Source organism: Heterodontus francisci, chromosome 1 (assembly GCF_036365525.1).
Source record: "Heterodontus francisci isolate sHetFra1 chromosome 1, sHetFra1.hap1, whole genome shotgun sequence".
NCBI lineage: Eukaryota > Metazoa > Chordata > Chondrichthyes > Heterodontiformes > Heterodontidae > Heterodontus > Heterodontus francisci.
The window spans coordinates 59,017,321-59,037,154 of record NC_090371.1 but is presented as its reverse complement, the minus strand read 5'-3'; the positions used below and the strand labels follow the sequence as shown (position 1 = coordinate 59,037,154).

The 19,834-nt window shown below is 42.2% G+C and overlaps 1 protein-coding gene across 5 annotated transcripts in view; it reads right to left on the bottom strand.

Annotated features, from left to right (window-relative positions):
- nedd4l (NEDD4 like E3 ubiquitin protein ligase) overlaps positions 1-19,834 on the bottom strand; it is a 640,458-nt gene that overhangs the window by 480,903 nt on the left and 139,721 nt on the right. For 4 of the 5 annotated variants that reach the window (XM_068031021.1, XM_068031043.1, XM_068031026.1 and 1 more), the window contains exon 2: positions 7,481-7,554. In XM_068031021.1, the coding sequence (XP_067887122.1) occupies positions 7,481-7,554 (74 nt within the window). Of the gene's footprint in view, positions 1-7,480; positions 7,556-19,834 lie in introns of those variants that run through there. The other variant, XM_068031053.1, reaches the window with a different exon arrangement.

Below are 19,834 nucleotides of genomic sequence, written 5' to 3'. Positions count from 1 at the left end.
ATATTAAGGGCAAGAGGATAACCAAGGAAAGAGTAGGGTCCATTAGAGACCTAGTGTGGAGCTGGAGGACACAGGTGAGGTTTTAAATGATTACTTTTCATCCGTTTTCACTGTGGAGAACGACGATGTAGATATCAGGGAGGGGGACTTCGATATACTTAAAGATATTAACATTGGAAGGAAGCAATAGATGCTTTAGTGGGCTTAAAAGTCGATAAATTCCCAGGCCCAGATGAGATGAATCCAGGCTGTTGTGTGAGGCAAGGGAGGTGATAGCAGGGGCACTGACACAAATTTTCAATCCTCTCTGGCCACGGGAGAGGTGCCAGAGGACTGGAGGACAGCAAATGTGGTATCATTATTCAAGAAGGGTAGCAGGGATAGACCAGGTAATTACAGGCTGGTGAGTCGAACATCAGTGGTTAGGAAACTATTGGAAAAAATTCTGAGGGACAGGATTAATCTCCACTTGGAGAGGCAGGGACTAATTAGGGATAGTCAGCATGGCTTTGTCAGGGGGAAATCGTGTCGAACTAACTTGATTGAATTTTTCAAGGCTGTGACTAGATTTGTAGATGAGGGTAAAGCAGTTGATGTAGTCTACTTGGACTTCAATAAGGCATTGATAAGGTCCCGCATGGGAGATTGGTTAAGAAGATAAGAGCCCATGAGATCCAAGACAATTTGGCAAATCGGATCCAAAATTGGCTTAGTGGCAGGAAACAGTGGGTAATGGTCGAGGGTTGTTTTTGTGAGTGGAAGCCTGTGACCAGTGGTGTCCCGCAGGTATTAGTGCTGGGACCCTTGCTGTTTGTAGTGTACATTAATGATTTCGATGTGAATGTAGGAGGTATGATTAGTAAGTTAGATGACACTAAAATTGGTGGTGTCGTAAAGTGAGGAGGAAGCCTTAGATTGCAGGACAATATAGATGGGCTGGTAAGATGGGCGGAGCAGTGGCATATGGAATTTCATCCTGAGAAGTGTGAGGTGATGCATTTTGGGAGGACTAACAAGGCAAGTGAATATACAATGGATGGTAGGACACTAGGAAGTACAGAGTGTCAGAGGGACCTTGGTGTACTGGTTCATAGATTACTGAAGGCAGCAGCAGAGTTAGATAAGGTAGTTAGGAAACCATATAGGATACTTGCCTTTATTAGCCGAGGCACAGAATATAAGAGCAGGGAGGTTATGATGGAGCTGTATAAAATGCTAGTTAGGCCACAGTTGGAGTACTGTGTACAGTTCTGGGCACCACACTGTAGGAAGGATGTGATTGCACTGGAGAGGGTGCAGAGGAGATTCACCAGGATGTTGCCTAGGCTGGAGCATTTCAGCTATGAAGAGAGACTGAAAAGGCTAGAGTTGCTTTTCTTCAAAGAGAGAAGGCTGAGGGGGGACATGATTGAGGTATACAAAATTACAAGGGGCATTGATAGGTTAGATAGGAAGAGACTTTTTCCCTTAGGTGAAGGGGTCAATAACCAGGGGGCATAGATTTAAGGGAAGGGGCAGGAGGTTGAGAGGGGATTTGAGGGAAAAAAAATTCACTCAGAGTGTGGTTGGAATCTGGAATACATTGGCTGAAGTGGTGGTAGAGGCAGGAACCCTCACAGCATTTAAGAAGTATTTAGATGAGCACTTGAAACGCCATAGCATACAAGGCTACGGGCCAAGTGCTGGAAAATGGGACGAGAATAGTTAGGTGCTTGGTGGCCGGCACGGACACGATGGGCCTGTTTCTGTGCTGTATGACTATGACTCTATGAGAATAGAGAACCCACGCTTCTTTTTTACAAAGCAAGAATCGTCAATTTAGCACCATTCTCTATCTTGTATTGCTAAGCCCTTTGTTAATTCTTCCAGATCATAAATATCTGTTCGAGGAATCTTAACCTTTCTCAACACCCAATTAGCAAATACCTTTTGAAAATCAACTAAATTACATATGTTGGATTATCCTCACCCAGCAGCTATCTTAAATCCTTCAAGATTTCTAGTAGATGTGAGGCACAAGGTATTCCTTCGAACCTATGCTGACTGATCACAAAGATCTTGGATGCTTTGATCTTTTATGGTCAGAGTTACTTCTCAATTACATAGGTTTAGCTTATTCACTTGCAAGATTTCAACTATCCAGCCTTTGGCCCAGCATTCACAACATTTCTGCAGCCATTGATTTGCTCAACTGCACCATCACCTCCAAAAGTAAGAGTGAGGAGCTCATTAATATCTTTGTCACGAAGATCGAGGCTATCTGATCAGCTGCCTCTGCCACGTCCCTTCCTTCCACTAGCCTATCTGGCCAAACGTACTAAAATGTTCCTCACTGCCTTAGCCCTGAACTCACATTTTTCTCTAGTTTCTCTCCTATCACCCCTCATGCCCTCCCTGAGCTCAACTTGTCAATGATGCCCACCTCCTGTTCCCTCGATCCCATTCCCACTAACTGTTCATCACCCAACTTCCCCTCCCGGTCCCCATGTTAGCTGATAGCCAAGTGGTTCTCTCTCTCTTCAAGTGTTGCCCCGAATCATCACCCCTCTCCTCAAAAAAACATTCTTTGACCCCACCATCCTTGCAAACTAGGTGGAAATGTGGAGTAAGTCTAGTAAACCTTCTCTGTACTGCCTCCAACACATTTACATCCTTCCTTAAATAAGACCAGTACTGTACACAGTACTCCAGATGTGGTCTTACCAATGCCCTGTACAGTTGTATTTTAACATCCATACTTTTGATTTCAATTACCCTCGCGATAAACAATAACATTCTATTACCTTTCCTAATTACATGCTGTATCTGCACACTGACCGTTTGCAATTCATACACTAGGACACTCAGATCCCTCTGCATCTCAGAGCTCTGCAATCTCTCACCATTTAGATAATATGCTTCTTTTTTATTCTTCCTGCCAAAATGGACACTTTCACACTTTTCCACATTATACTCCATTTGCCAAGTCTTTGCCACACACTTAATCTGTCTATATCCCTTTGTAGCCCCCTTATCTTCTCTTCACAAGTTACTTTCCTACCTATCTTTGTGTCATCAGCAAATTGAGCAACCATACCTTCGGTCCCTTCATCTAAGTCATTTATATAAATTGTAAAAAGTTGAGGCCCTAGAACAGATTCCTGTGCCACTCATGACATCTCGTCAACCAGAAAATTACACATTTATGCCTACTCTCGGTTTCCTGTTAGCTAGTCATTCTTCTATCTTTGCCAATATGTTACCCCGTACACCATGAGCTGTTATTTTCTGCAATAACCTTTGATGTGGCACCTTATCAAATGCCTTCTGGAAATCTAAGTACAAAACATCCATCGGTTCCCCTTTATCAACAGCACATGTAACTCCCTCATAGAACTCCAACAAATTGGTTAAACATGATTTCCCTTTTACAAAACCATGTTGACTCTGCCTGATTGCCTTGAATTTTTCCAAATGCCCTGCTGTAACGTCTTGAATAATCGCTTCTAACATTTTCCCGAAGACAGATGTTAAGCTAACTGGCCTGTAGTATCCTGCTTTCTGTCTCCCTCCCTTTTTGAATAAAGGAGTTACATTCGCTATTTTCCAAACTAACGGAACCTTCCCCATATCTAGGGAATTTTGGAATATTAAAACTCACACATCAACTATCTCACTAGCCACTTCTTTTAACACCCTAGGATGAAGCCCATCAGGACCCGAGGGCTTGTCAGCCCACAGCTGCAACAATTTGTTCAGTACCACTTCCCTGGTGATTGTAATTTTGAGTTCCTCCCTCCCTTCCAGCTAATACTGGGATGTTACTTGTATCCTCAATAGTGAAGTAACGAGTATTTTGTATCAGTGTTTAATGAGGAAGAGGATGCTAATAAAATATCAGTAGAAGCGGAGATGATGGAAATTGAGAGGCAGGAGGTACTGGAAAGGCTGGCTATGCTTACAGTGGATAAGTTCCTGATCCGAATAGCTTGCATCCAAGGTTGCCAAAGGAAGTGGGAGTGGAGATTGAGCAAAGACTTATCATAATCTTCCAGTCTTCCCTAGAGATGGGGGAAGGTGCCAGAGGATTGCAGAGTGGCAAATGTACACCCTTTCTTAAATAAGGGTGTCAAAGACAGTCCAAGCAACTAAAGGCCAGTCAGTTTAAAATCAGTGGTAGGTAAGGTTCTAGAAACAAAAATCAGGGACAAAATCAACAAGCACAGAGAGGTTTAAGCTAATTAAGGATAGCCAACACAGATTTGTAAAAGGCAGATTATGCTTGACTCATCTTTAGAAAAAAGGTGAAGGCATTTGAGAGAGTGCAGAAAAGGTTCACGTGGATAGATTGGAGAAGTTGGGACAGTTGAGAGGAGATTTGGTAGAGATATTCAAAATCATGAGGGGTCGTCACAATGTAAATAGAGAAAAACTGTTCCCATTGGTGGAGGAATTGATAACAAGAGAGCACAGAATTAAGGTAATTGGCAAAAAAGCAATGGTGACATGAGGAAAAACTTTTTCATGCAGCAAATGGTTACGATCTGGTATGCACTGCCAGAGAGTGTGGTGAAGGCAGGTTCAATTCAAAAGGAATTGGATTGTTAGCTAAAAACAAACAACGTGCAGAGCAACGGGGAGAAGGCCGAGGAGCGGCACTAGGTAAACTGCTCTTTCAGAGGGACGGCACAGACACAATGCACCAAATAGCCTCTTTCTGTGCGGTAACTATACTGTGATTGAATTTTTTGATGAAGTAACAGAGAAGGTTGAAGGGAATGGATGTTATGTATTCAAATTTTTAAGAAAGCGTTTGACAAAGTAATACATAAAAGGCTGATTAACAAACTTGAGGCTCATGGAATAGGAGGATCTGTGTCCATTTGGATAAAAAAATTTGACTTAAGGATAGCAAACAGTGAGTTGTGGAAAATGGTCATTTTTCAGACTAGAGGATTGTAGACAGTGGTGCTCCCAAAGGGTCAGAGCTAGCACCACTGCTTTTTTTGACCTATATAAATGGCCTAGATATTGAAATAGAGTAAAATTTCAAAATTTGATGATAGCCAACTTAGAGGGGTGGCAAACAGTGAGGGTGCTACGAACCACCTGCAACAGGACATCGATAGGCTAGTAAAATGGGAAGACAAGTGGCAAATGGAATTTAATACAAAGAAGTGTGAGGTGATGCATTGTGGCAGAAGGGAGAGGGAGAGGCAATATAGACTTAATGGCACAGTTCTCAAGAGTGTGCAGCAACAAAGGGACCTGGGGTGATCACGTGCATCGATCTTAGAAGGTGGCAGGACATATTAAGAGTGTCGTTCGCAAAGCATATGGGATGGACTCGATGGGCTGAATGGCTGCCTTCTGTGCCATGATGATTCTGTGAGCTTTTCAGTTACAGCATTCCAGATCCTAACAACTCATCATGAAAAATTTCTCAACTCCCCTCTAAATCTTTTGGCAATGATTTTCAATCTATGGCCTCTAATTATTGACTCACTCACCAGAGAGAATTGTTTTTACTAAATTTACTCCATCAAAACCGGTCATCTTGAATATATCCGTTAGGGTCACCTCTTAACCTTCTCTGTTCCAAGGAGAACAGTGCTAACTTTTCCAACCTCTCCTCATAACTGAAGTCCCCCATTCCTGGTAACATCCCGATAAGCCTGTTGTGTACCCATTCTAAGGCCTTTACATCTTTCCTCAAGTGTGTTGCCCAGAATTGTCCATAATATTCGAACTGAGGCATGGCCAGTTATTCATAAAGTTCCACTGTGATTTATCAACTTATCCTGCCACCTTTTAGGATTTGTTTTTGTGGACACCAAGGTCTAACTTTTCAGTCAAAGACTAAAATAATGGTCACAGCCAAGTCATCTCTTGCATTAATTCACTGAATCATGACAAATATTTCAACAATTCAGTATAATATGGGAAGAAATCTGTAAAATGGAAAGGCTGATTTTCTTGGACTTGGACTTTAATTAATCAGTACAACCTCACAGCAGTGAATATTCTATCTAACAATTAATAGCTCTAACAGTGCAATATAAGAAGTTGATTAAGAAGGTCGATGAAATGGATTGAAAATCAACTGAAGCGAAGACTGGTTGGACTTGGGCGAATCAGCGTGGAAGGACGTAAATAGCGACAAGTCTGAGTGATCAGTTGCTGCTTACAATCTACATAGGTGTTTAGCCAATGGAGAAAGAAACAAAACTCCCCAAATCTGAAAGAAAACGGCACAGGACTGCCATGACCAGAAACTGATCAAACAGAGAAGGTCCTGGATAGTTTGAGAAGCTGAGATCAATGAACAAATATCTAGTTCTATGATTTAAAAAGTCACAATATAAAATATTATGTAGCTGCAATTAGGCTCTTGGAGGTATTTTAATATAAAGTGCTGATGCCACCCAGCCCAACATATGACAGTGAAGAAAGCAAACCACGTTTTGGGCCGTATAGGCGGAGGAACAGATCACAAATCTCCGTTAACTGAGCTTATGCAGAGCACTTGTCTTGCCCCATCTGGTACACTCTGGTTAGTGCGTTATGAAAAAGACATACAGCATCAGAGAGGGTGGAATAATTAAGTAGGAATTGTCACTTCAGTTAGTTATGAACTAATTTATATCTTTAGAATAACAATGAAGTTTTTTGTTGGAACAAAAAGATTTGTCAATTTAACAAAATGGGTTTGTCAAATAACCTTGTGCAATTGACCTCAATAGCAGCAAAAGAAGCAATGGAACAGTTTTTCTATCCTGTTCTACTCTTAAACTGAGCAAGGAACTCATCTGCTGGCCAAAACATCCTGCACTCCCCCTCCAAGGACTAACGGCTAAAAAGAAACAAATGCTGCTGTCATTTTTTTCTCACCCTACATGAACGAAAACAAGAAGTAGCAAACATATTTATTAAAATTGTTACACCTACATGCACAAAACCTTACTTGCAATCAATATTTTCCGATTAAAAATCCACATGTTCACATTTATAATTCAAATTGTTTTTGTGAATTTGTCACAGTAATTCTCTGGCCAGTGATGGCATTGGAGAATCTTGGTGTCGCAACTTGCCGCTCCTCAGTCTATGAAAAATTTCGACACGACTTCCCAAATTTTGTTCTTCAACTAGGGATATCATATATAAAAGAGAACATGATTTATGGTTTTAAAACAAAGACTGAATTATGTCTGTGTATGCCAATACAGTCATCTCCTGCCCCCTTACTCTGCTTGACCTGAAGATTACACGTTCTTGAATTCCTGAGTGCATACTACAGGAGATCCACCAGTCCATTTATTTTGGAACAACTGTGCCCATTCTAAAAAAAAACTCAGAATATAATCGGCCCTAACCAATGACATTTTAGTTTCCTTAGGTTTGTTGAAAGGTCACTGTCCAATACATTCATTTCTTCATGGTCAGCTTTTAATCAATCGCATAACAATAAGAATCCTGTGAAATGAGTGTACATACTACATACCTGGCTCCAAAGATGTCTTTTTTAGCCAGATCAATGCCTGAAATAACCTTGACTCTGAGAACACGGGATTCTTCCTGAAAGCAGAGGATAAAGCAAGTTTTTAAAAAAGCCTTGTTTGGTTACTGAACAACAAAGGTGCACAATTTCCAAGCCACAAAATGGATTACAGCCCCCTGGACTCAGCATTTTAATATCTAGTATCAGCTAAACTATGAAGACCAGTAAGGTGCCAGGTTCATCTCCCAGTCTGTGCTTTAACTGATGATAGCTGCAAAGGCAGCAGACTCCCTACAATTGGCTCAATGGCCTTAAGTGGAGGTTGGGGGGGTGGAGGGCGTTATCACCCCAAGTCCCCACTCCTGTCTAATGTCCAGTGAGCTCTGGTTGTAGTTATCTCTGAATTTTCAAGGCAGTAATGTAGATGTGATGCAGGTGAAACAAATGGAGGAAGCTCCTTCACAAATATTGGCATTTAAAGAAAAATTCATCGTCCAGACTGGCATTTGTATTCCTTACCAACAACGGAACAACATTCTGAAGGCCTCGTTAGGAGTTGTTCCTGTAGCACATCAGGAGAATTGCAAAACTAACAGCCCAAAATTTCTTCGAGTAAACATATCAAGCTTTGCTAAAAGCTTGCAGTTTCTCACAGCTAGTTTCTTCCATACAACCTTATATTGCGAAAAATATATTTTATTCTGATGAAAAGCAGTGACACTAGCACATTGCAATCATCAAATCTGAAAAGTAGTCCCATCTAATTGATATTAGTTAAAAATACACCTTCAAAACAGATTACAAAAGTTTCAGCACAAGTCCAATAGTCCAAAACCTGATTTTGTGAGGCAACTCATGACCATCAACTCAAGACTTGCAAAATTGGGCAAGAGACCTCACGCGCCTATAGTCCTTCACACCTGATTTTGCAAAGTCATTCTGGCAGGCATAGGCCTCAATCATTTGCAGGCAAAGGTTTAAATAACTTGGACCAAATTTGGCAAGATGAACAAATGAACTGGAATCCAGTATTAATCTAGCACAGTACTCAAATTTAGAAAAATAAGGACAAATAGTACAAAGGTGTCTCCTAAAGGAGCAAAATGTAAAGGTGAATTTACATTCCAAGTTTAGAGTTGGTGGAAAGCAATTTACCTCAACTGTTGGAAGAGTGTGAAAGCAACCTAAGGGTAGCTAAACTTAGCATCTGAACAATTTGAGTTGGAAATGTCATCGCGACAGAAGTTTTCATTTGTGCAAAAACAAAAAAAGTCCACAACAATCAGGCTACAAGTCACAACAACGTCAACAACATTTTAAAGTCATTGTCGCGAGCAAGGGTCTATCAAGCATGACTTGGTCCTAAAATTAAATCAGGAAAGTAAACTTCATATTATTACTGCATAATAAGTGTTGGAGGTGGACAACTAGTCTTGTGTATCTTAGAATAAACAGAACAGAGCCTACCATAGAAAAGAATATTGGCTGGGAAGTTACTCAGAGCTGGACCCCTCAACCATTAACTTATCCAAATGGTGCCAAGAAGCAGCATGTAGGTGAGGAAGATAGATAGATAGATCCCTGGAGAATTCCTTAAAGATCATGGTTTGGTAGCAGGAAGACAAGCCATTGCTGGAGGATGCTCTCTCTACAATGGAAAATGGAGCAGAGGTATTTGTGGATGATGGCGAAATCAACCTCGTCAAAGGCTGCAGGAAGAATTATATGCCACAGTGAAAGAGGATGTCCTTTTTTACTTTGGTCTCAGCTGATTTTGTGCTCAAGTAGGAGACACCTGATTGGAGAGTTTCAAATACAGACATATGGGAAATATGGGCACAGATCTGGAGGGGGAGGGGGGAAACGACAAATTCAATGACTTAGGAGAGGTAGGAAAAGGGTAGAAATTGGGCAACAAATTGCAAAATTGGAAGGATTGAGCTTTTTAAAAAATATATAGTAGTGGGTTGGGGGAATGATTTTCAAAAGGAGTGGCACAACACCTTAGAAGAGGAATGCATTTACAACGTCAGCTCACATAGAGGCTGAGAAATGCTAAGTGGTCAGCAGTTTAGTGCAAATGTGGGAAAAGGAACAGGGATCTCATTAACAAAATCATCTTGGAATGGAATGTAAATATGAGAGCAGTTATAACAAGCTGCAGGTTCAGGGATAACCCTAGACTGAAGGAAGTGAAGAAGGGGACATACTAAGGAAAAGAGCAAGATGGAAGAGATAAAAAGGCTTTTTTTTTTGGAGAGAAAGGGATCAAATATTGGTCTGAGGGAGTGGGTCGAGAAGATCAAAAGCTGCATAAGTTTTGTGGATAATGAACAACTAAAGGATAGACAGTTGGCAGCTTGAGAGTGTAACTGTAGGTGATAACAAAACTTGGAAGCATTGTGAACTGTGAGGAGGATATGGTAGAACTTCAAAAGGACGCAGACACGTTGGTGGAATGGGCAGACAGGTGGCAGATGATGTTCAATGCAGAGAAAAGCACGGTGATTCAGTTTGGTAGGAAGAACAAGGAGACACAATAGAGAACAAAGGGCATAATTCTAAAGGGGGTGCAGGAGAAGAGGGACCTAGGTGTACATGTGCAAAAGTCATAAAAGATGGTAGGACCGGTTGAGAGAGCGGTTAATAAAGCATTTGGTATCCTCGGCTTTATTAATAGGGCATAGAATACAATAGCAAGGAAGTTATGTTGAACTTGTATAAGACACTAGTTCGGCCTCAGCTGGAGTATCGCGTCCAGTTCTGGGCGTCGCACTTGAGGAAAGACGTGAGGCCACTGAAGAGAGTACAGAAAAGATTCACGAGAATGGTTCCAGGGATGAGGAATTTCAGTTATGAAGATAGATTGGAGAAGTTAGGGCTGTTTTCAGTGGAGAAGAGAAGGCTGAGAGGGGATTTGATAGAGGTACTCAAAAGAGGGGTCTGGACAGAGTAGATAGAGAGAAACTGTTCCCACTCATTAAAGGATTGAGAATGAGAGGGCACAGATTGAAAATATTTGGTAAGAGAAGCAAAAATAACATAAGGAAAAACTTTCGCGCATCGAGTGGTTAAATTCTGGAATGTGCTGCCTGAGAATGTGGTGGGAGCATGGGAGAGAGTGCAGAAAGATGCACAAGAATGGTTCCATGGATGAGGAGCTTCATTTACAAAGATAGATTAGAAAAGTTGGGACTGTTTTCCTTGGAGAGAGAAGGCTGAGCGGTTAGCATGCGCAGTGGAATGCACTGCCAGAGAGCGTGGTGGAGGCAGGTTCAATCGAGCCATTCAAAAAGGGAATCAGTTAACTGAAAAGGAAGAATGTGCAATGTTATGGGGAGAAGGCAGGGAAATGGCACAGTGAATTGCTCACTCGGAGAGCGGTACAGACGTGATGGATTGAATGGCCTCCTTCCGTGCTCTAACAATTCTGTAATTCTGTGGAGTATTTGTTCCAGTGGCAAACACAGAAGGAAGCGAGGTCAGTAGAATGTAGGGACACGTGGGTGATAAAGAATACAAGAGAGGTTGGTGATGTCCTCCGCTGTGATCGAGAGCATAGATGTAGAAGCCATACGAGACAGCAAGGCTAAGGATGTAGCCATAAATATTGGTACAAGAATTTATATGGATATGGAGATAACAACTTCAATTTATATAGCGCCTTGAACTTAATAAAATGTCCCAAGGTGCTCCACAGGAGTATTATAAAACCAAGTATGATTCCAAGCCACTTAAGGAGATACAAGGCCAGATGACCAAACGTTTGGTCAAAGAGTGAGGTTTTAAGGTGTGTCTTAAAGGAGGAAAGTGAGGGAGAGGCGCTGGGAGGTGTAGGGAGTGTATTCCAGAGCTAGGGGCCTAGGCAACTGCAAGCCTGGCCACCAATGGCAGAGCAATTAAAATCAAGGATAAACAAAAAGCCAGAATTGGAGGAGCACAGACATCTGATATTTGCAACAATCTTCAGCCAGAAGTGCCGAGTTGATGATCCATCTCGGCCTCCTCCTGAAGTCCCCAGCACCACGGATGTCAGACTTCAGCCAATTCGATTCACTCCGCGTGATATCAAGAAACGACTGAAGGCACTGGATACTGCAAAAGCTATGGGCCCTGACAATATTCCGGAAATAGTACTGAAAACCTGTGCTCCAGAACTTGCCGTGCCCCTAGCCAAGCTGTTCCAGTACAGCTACAACACTGGCATCTACCCTGCAATGTGGAAAATTGCCCAGGTATGTCCTGTACACAAAAAACAGGACAAGTCCAACCCGGCCAATTACCGCCCCATTAGTCGACTCTCAATCATCAGTAAAGTGATGGAAGGTGTCATCAACAGTGCCATCAAGCGGCACGTGCTTAGCAATAACCTGCTCAGTGACACTCAGTTTGGGTTCCGCCAGGGCCACTCAGCTCCTGACCTCATCACAGCCTTGGTTCAAACATGGACAAAAGAGCTGAACTCAAAAGGTGAGGTGAGAGTGACTGCCCTTGACATCAAGGCAGCATTTGACCGAGTATGGCATCAAGGAGCCATAGTAAAACTGAGGTCAATGGGAATCAGGGGAAAACCCTCCGCTGGCTGGAGTCATACCTAGCGCAAAGGAAGATGGTTGTGGTTGTTGGAGGTCAATCATCTGAGCTCCAGGACATCACTGCAGGAGTTCCTTAGGGTAGTGTCCTGGGCCCAACCATCTTCAGCTGCTTCATCAATGGCCTTCCTTCAATCATGAGGTCAGAAGTGGGGATGTTAGCTGATGATTGCACAATGTTCAGCGCCATTCGTGACTCCTCAGATACTGAAGCAGTCCGTGTAGAAATGCAGCAAGACCTGGACAATATCCAGACTTGGGCTGAGAAGTGGCAAGTAACATTCGCGCCACACAAGTGCCGGGCAATGTCCATCTCCAACAAGAGAGAATCTAACCATCTTCCCTTGACATTCAATGGCATTATCATCGCTGAAACCCCCACTATCAACATCCTAGGGGCTACCATTGACCAGAAACTGAACTGCAGTAGCCATATAAATACCGTGGCTACAAGAGCAGGTCAGAGGCTAGGAATCCTGAGGCAAGTAACTCACCTCCTGACTCCCCAGAGCCTGTCCACCATCAACAAGGCACAAGTCAGGAGTGTGATGGAATACTCTCCACTTTCCTGGATGGGTGAAGCTCCGACAACACTCAAGAATCTCGACACCATCCAGGACAAAGCAGCCTGCTTGATTGACACCCCATCTCCAAACATTCACTCCCTCCGCCACCAACGCACAGTGGCAGCAGTGTGTACCATCTACAAAATGCACTGCAGCAATGCACCAAGGCACCTTAGACAGCACCTTCCAAACCCGCAACCTTTACCAACTGGAAGGACAAGGGCAGCAAATGCATGGGAACACCACCACCTGCAAGTTCCCCTCCAAGTCACACACCATCCTGACTTGGAACTATATCGCCGTTCCTTCACTGTCACTGGGTCAAAATCCTGGAACTCCCTTCCTAACAGCACTGTGGGCCTACCTACCCCAAGTGGACTGCAGCAGTTCAAGAAGGCAGTTCACCACCACCTTCCCAAGGGCAATTAAGGGATGGGCAATAAATGCTGGCATAGCCAGTGACGCCCACATCCCATGAATGAATTTTAAAAAAGTCTTGAAGGGATGAAGGGCTTGAGAAGATTACAGAGATAGAGAGGGACGAGGCCATGGAGATAGAGATTGAATTCAGAGAGGATGAGTCACCCTTACAAGAACCTCAAGGAGGAAAGGAGGAAGATTATTGTGCTTAGAAACTGAGGCTTTATGGGTGGCTGGAGAGTACAGAACAGACATTTTCAATGAGAGGCATGAGGTATGGGTATTCGAAAGAGGAAAAGATACCAGAAAAGTCGGAGAAAAAGGCAACAATATGATTTGTTACCTAAGAACAGAAGAACGAACATGAAATAGGAGCAGTAGATCATACGGCCTGTTGAGCCATTCAACACGATCATGGCTGATCTTGGTCGTCAACTCCACTTTCCCGCCTGCTCCCCATATCCCTTGATTCCCTGAGGCACCTAAAATCTGTCTACCTCAGCCTTAAATATATTGACCGATGGAGCATCCACAACATCTCGAGGATTATCCCAAAAATTCACAACACTTTAAGTGAAGAAATTTCTCCCTATTGCAGTCCTAATGATCCGCCCATTAACCTGTGCCCCGTGTTCTAGATTCCCCAGCCAGGGGAAGCAGCGTCTCAGTATCTACCCTGTAAAACTCTTTTAGAATTTCGTACATTTCAGTGAGATCACCTAAACTCCACAGAATACAGACTCAATTTACTCAGCCTATCGTAGGGCAAATCTCTCATCCCAGTGACGAATCATGTGAACCTGCACTTTACTTCCTCCAATACAAGTATATCCTTGCTTAAATATGGAGACCAAAATTGCACACAGTACTCTAGGTGTGGTCTCACCAAAGCCCTGTACAACTGGAGCAAAACTTCTTGATTCTTGTAATCCTTGCAATAAAAACCAACATGCCATTCGTTTTCCTAATTGCTTGTTGTACCTGCATGCTAGATTTTGTGTTTCTTGTTTGAGTACATCAAGTCTCTCTGATCAACATTCACAAGTTTCATGCCTTTTAAAAAATTATCTTTCAACTGAAGTGAATAACCTCACACTTCCCATTATACGCCATCTGCCACCTTGTTGCCCTCTCATTTAACATGCCTATCTCTCTGCAGCCTCTGTGTCCTCCTTACAGCTTGCATTCCCACCTAGCTTTGTATCACCAGCAAACTTAGATGCATTACTGTTGAAGCCACTATGGCAGTTAAAATGGAGCAGATGGTGGAAAGCATAGCCAGGTGGGGAGGCGTTAGTAAGACTTCACCATCTGTAAGCAAACTTTCAGTCAAAGCCAAGCTGTCAACACAATTGTTCACTGTGAGGTTGTGGATAACACTGACGTTGTTCACAAGTCAACAGACATTCTTGAGGAGCAGTGAATCCACGAGCAGACTGTAATGGGGCAGTGTAGGGAAGGATGAATGGGATGGGAAGATTGGTGGCGAGACTCACCTCCATTAGGTGTGCTGGGCAGAAAGATTGGCGAGATACAAAGATGGGGCATTTGATGTTTCTGCTGCTGAGGCCGCAGCTACAAATTCCTCAATGAGCCCTTCAGAGAATGGAGAGAGAGGCACAGAGGGCAGCCCGAAGTTTATCCAAGAGGAATTCATGCTGGAACTCGCAGCTAAAATGTTGGACAGCAGGGTAGTAGTGATGAATTGGGAAAGGGGAGAAATGAAAGCGAGCATGACTGGGTGATATGAAGCAGAGATGACAGGAAAGAAGGGGCCACTAGAAAAAATAGTGACAGACTACATTTGCTTGTAAATGAACACATGAGGAAATCAAGTTACAACAGCTTTGCAGATATTAGGAGACATTTGCTCTCTTCATAAACAAAGGACAGGAGGGTGACAATTTCAGAGAGTCAAATGTTAAACTGTGGTGAACAAAATTTGATTACTAGACAAAGTGGAACATTGATGAACCAATGCAGGCTCAGAGCTGTGGAGGGGAAGTTAATCCTGGAGCTGTTTGAGGGGCAAAGTATCACTGAGCATGGTTCTGAAAGTGCGGAAACTGGACCCCAAGGAGGAGTGAAGAGTTTAACCATCAGCCAGCAGAAACTGATCTAAGAGTCCAGTGGATGTGTATTGCTGCTGCACATGTCAGCAGCGTGCACCAGTGGATTTGGTACACTAGCAGAGGAACTGGGAGCAGTGGGAGTTAAACCCAAGGCTCAAGAGATGTGAAGTCCAGGGTGCCATTAAAGAGTGAGATAGATCCACAGGATCTGTGCAAATGAGGAAGCTTTCCTGCAGAGCAAGGAGCAGGTATCAGGAGCAGCAGTTGGAGCTTGAGCAGCTTCCCAACATAATCCAGTGAAGGATAGCATAAGTGGTATCAATGGTTACAGGAAGCAAGCAAACAATAGCATAGCAGAGATCATTCAGCAGCAGGGAGCTGAATCCTTAAAAAAAATGTTGGGAACCATCTGCAGGACAGAACTAGGTCAGTATAGTAAAACCTTCAGAGTGGATGAGCAGAAATCTCATTCCTTGGCTGATGATTTTAATGAACCCTCCATTCCAAATCGGTCACTCCAGAACTATAGTTAACCATAACAAAATTCAAAAATAGAGTCGAAATCTCTTAACCAACTTATGATTTTTTTTTTTTTTAAGTATTTACCCACAGCCTCGAATTGCATTCAAAAATGAGTACAAGCCTGACTTTAGAGATATTTACTTTTAGCGTAAATAATGATAGGAAGCAGTGTTTCCAGTTAAATCATATTCCTGGTTCTGCAATTCAGGTGCTGGATATATTAAACAATGGGCAGAAACCACAAGTTGAAAATCTTGTGTTCAACACAGTAACAGAAAGAAGAGGGCAGAGAGTTCACAACACAACTGTTACGGCCAGTTGAGGAAGGGGTCTCTGGCTCCCCTCTCGCCCCTTCTCTGATTTGCCCATAACAGAGTTTATCTTTTTAAATACAGTGATTTTTAGCTTCCCACTTCAGTGAGCCCTTGATCACTGTTCCTCAAATATAATTACAAATGAACTAGACAAGTTTTCTTGGGTTTAAACAGGAAAGATGTAAGTTTATTAACCTTATCACTCTGAATCTGTTAAAATTACTAAAATACGCAACGCATCCACGCTCACATACATATGAGAGGTGTGCACACACACCCAAATAGATACAGAGGGGAAGAAAGAGTCTGGAGATTTAAGTAAAGTCTGTAATAAATGGAATTCAAATACTGGGTTGTAATATCCTTAATTGAAGTTCAAGCCTTGGGAGTCCTCGCTGGGGCCACATGCACAATTTCAGGCTTGCTTCTCTGGTTCCAGAAGGCCAAAGAGAGGTTTTATCTGTCTTCTTGGTGGTCTCCTGTAAAGTTCTGTATTCTTGAGGTTTAGTAGCTGCCACCTTGGTTTCCCTGGGACTTGGCTGGAGAGAAAGAGAGAGAGAGAGAGAGATTTTCTCTTGGAGTTCAGTTGCAGTCTCTTTTTCACTCTCTGGAGGCACAATTCAAAAACATTGGTGTTACACCAAACAGGTAAGTCATGTGACCATCTCTGTTTGAAACAGCAATTCCTGGAGGGATGTTTAAACTTCAGAGTCCTTCAGACACACTTGGTGGTGGTGGTTGGTGGGTGCGCGGGGAGGGGGTTGGTTCACTCTTTGAAAGGATGTCAGCGTCTTTTGATCACCACTACTGACAAAACCAATCTCTCTCACTGAATCAGGGAGCACCCCCATTGTTCCAGCTGGACTGGGGTAATTTACTTTCGTCTCTGAGCCAGCTTTTGTCTTCTCAAATGCAAACGTACTTGGCCACTTTTAGCTGTTCAGTTCTGCTTTTTTTTTTAAAGTTATTTATAGTTCTCAAGCAGCGTTTCATACAATTAAATTAATATTTTTCCATTTGGCATGTGTGATTTCCATGACACAATATTTCAAGAATATTGCACCTCATCACATTTTCAGGATATCCCGAAGTACTTTACAATTAATAGATTGCTTTTTGAATTCTATATACACAGATGCAGGACTGCCCAGCAAGATCTCACAAACAGCAAATGGATAACCTGCTTATGTAGTGGTGGCTGAAGGAGAAATATTGGCCATGAAACTGGGAGCACCTCATGCTCTTCAAATCGTGTCATGGATCTTTTACGTTCAACAGAGCAGATAAAGCCTTTGTTTAATATCACTTAAGAATTACACATCCAACAATGCAACACTCCCTCAGTAGTGCACTGGAAAGTCTGTCAAGATGATCCGCTCTAATCGATAGTAAGGCTTGTTCTGGCTCAGGTATGAGAATGCTATCACTTAGCCAAATTGTTTAATTGGAAGGAGCACTTGCATTCACTTTGCCTCTATTGCTATCCATTTCCATTCTTTCCTTAGCACCCATTTTCTCACCTAACCAGTACCCTTAATGCCATTCTTTCTTCACCCTCCTACTTTTCATGTCTCCTTTGGAGCCCCTCCTAAGCAATTCTGGTTGCTGCATTCTGTGAGCAGCACCAACAAATATAGAATAAGAGACACCAGCCAGGAGTGCACTGCAGTAGTAAACTCTAAAGGTAACAAAGGCATGAATGAGGGTTTCAGCAGATGAGCTGAGGTGGGGCGAAGTCAGGCAATTCATATTCTCGCAAGAATTTCCTCTACAACAGTCAGTACTCAGAATCACCAAGTTCAAGCAGCTTCAAAACATTTCTGCTCTGTGCCAATTTTTGTCAATGTGAATAACAATGTCTCTAAACAAAATAAACATTTTTAAAAATTTCCACATTATACCAAAAAACCATGAATTTTGCTTGGACAGACCATTGTTACAATACCAGAGGATGTTTCACTATGGAAAATGATGCCATAATGCAAGGGATAAATTTAAGATTACAATAAAAGCATATACTTTAGAAACATGCACAAGGTTTCATATAAACTGAAATGTTAAGCTGCTGAGCTGTTTATTTTGTTTATCTCGATTTCAAAAGGCAATTTGGGCAATGAAATTAAAAATTCTGATGAAAAAGCCAAGATTTAACCTTTGTTCACAGTAAACTCCAAAGAGGGCTGAACATACCCTTTGTCTACAATACTGCCTGAGCAGTAAAGCAATTTGCAAGAAACCTGTTAATTCTCAGTTCCAGCTGAATTCACTATGGATTTAACTATGTCAGATTGCCATCCGATAGTTGTGGTATGTTAAACATAGTTGTTCACATTTAAAATGCATTAATAATTTACAGCTCTTCGGAGACAGACTAAAGTAAGGAATTATGTGACCCAAATAAACAATGCAGATTCCACAATGACCCCACATTCTTATAAATTGGTTAGAATTTAGAGGTTCAGGCAGTCTGCTGATTGGTTAACTTAATCCTATTCAATGTCAATCACATTCCATCCACCTGTTATGTTTAACTGTTCACACAAAAACTGCAAATTGCGTATAGCAATTGGTACAATGCATCAAATCATCAAGCACAAGATTCGAGGACAGCAGTAATCAATATTTCAAGGCTAATGAGGTAGAACAGATGTGTGGCAACAAAGGGCTCATTTTAAATAAAATATACTAATATGCCAAAGATATTCTGAGGTAACTAAAATATTCATTCCATCTAATTAATTTTGATGGCTCGCCCAGTCAGACTTTTGCCATACTTTTCACTTCAAATCTGGACTCTACGCTCACACTTCCTCAGTCTTTTTCATTTCTTTTTCTCTTGCTTTACTGGCCAGGTGACTCACATTCCCTATTAAGGCTCTGCATCTTTTATTCCCTCTTGTGTTTTGCATTCTCTTTGTAACTTTCTTTCATTCCCTCTCTACTTAATTGCGCACACACATTCCATAGTTTCATTTTAATTTTCCTTCCCTCTCATGAACTGTTCCTCATTTCCTTTCACCCTTTACCCAATATTTGCTCTTCATCTCAAACTCGAAGCTTGGAGACACAGGTTTCTTCCACAAACACTTATCTGTTGACATCTTTTTCCAGACAAATGCTTGACCAATTTCGTGACATATTTTTGATGTTAGCCCTAACTTTGCTCTCAACAGCAAAGGACTGATTATCGCCATTCTCTTCACATCATTGCTCTTGAACCAGATTGAAGTAGCCTCACTGAGACATGCAGACTGCAAATCAGGAAGTAAAAAAACAGGAAAATTGAATTTTTGTTTACAAATCTGCAACATTAATTTTCTTCTCAGGAAATGAGACTCCACACTTGTAAAAATGTATTTTTTTTTAGGGCAAGAGATTGTTCAACAGTAATTATCACTTATCTTGCCATTAAAAACTCACATATTCCCAAGTGCACGGGCCCTAACATTATCAACTGTCTTTTGTGCAGAACTAGTGATTTCTGTGCCGAGTCTATCAGCAAGGATTACAAGAATGCACCCTGTGAAGCAGGGTATCTTTGACCGCAACTTCTGGATTTCTGCATTTAAGCAGTGCAAGTGCAGATGCCAGACGTTGCTGTCAGATGTGTCCTGCAATAACGTCAAGCACCAATAGCCTCACTGTTACCATCACAGCAAACTCTGGGCCAAAAAATTGTCTTATGCCTCTGACCCCTCCCAACCCCACTTCCTTCATTGACTGCCCTGGGGAAAAAAAACTCTACCCAAGTCAATTACAATGGCACTTTCAATTTCCCAACCACTTAGCCTTTGGCACTCTATTCACTGCAACATTTCTGCAGCCATCGATCTGCTCAAACACACCCTCACCTCCCCATTTGAAGCCCTTG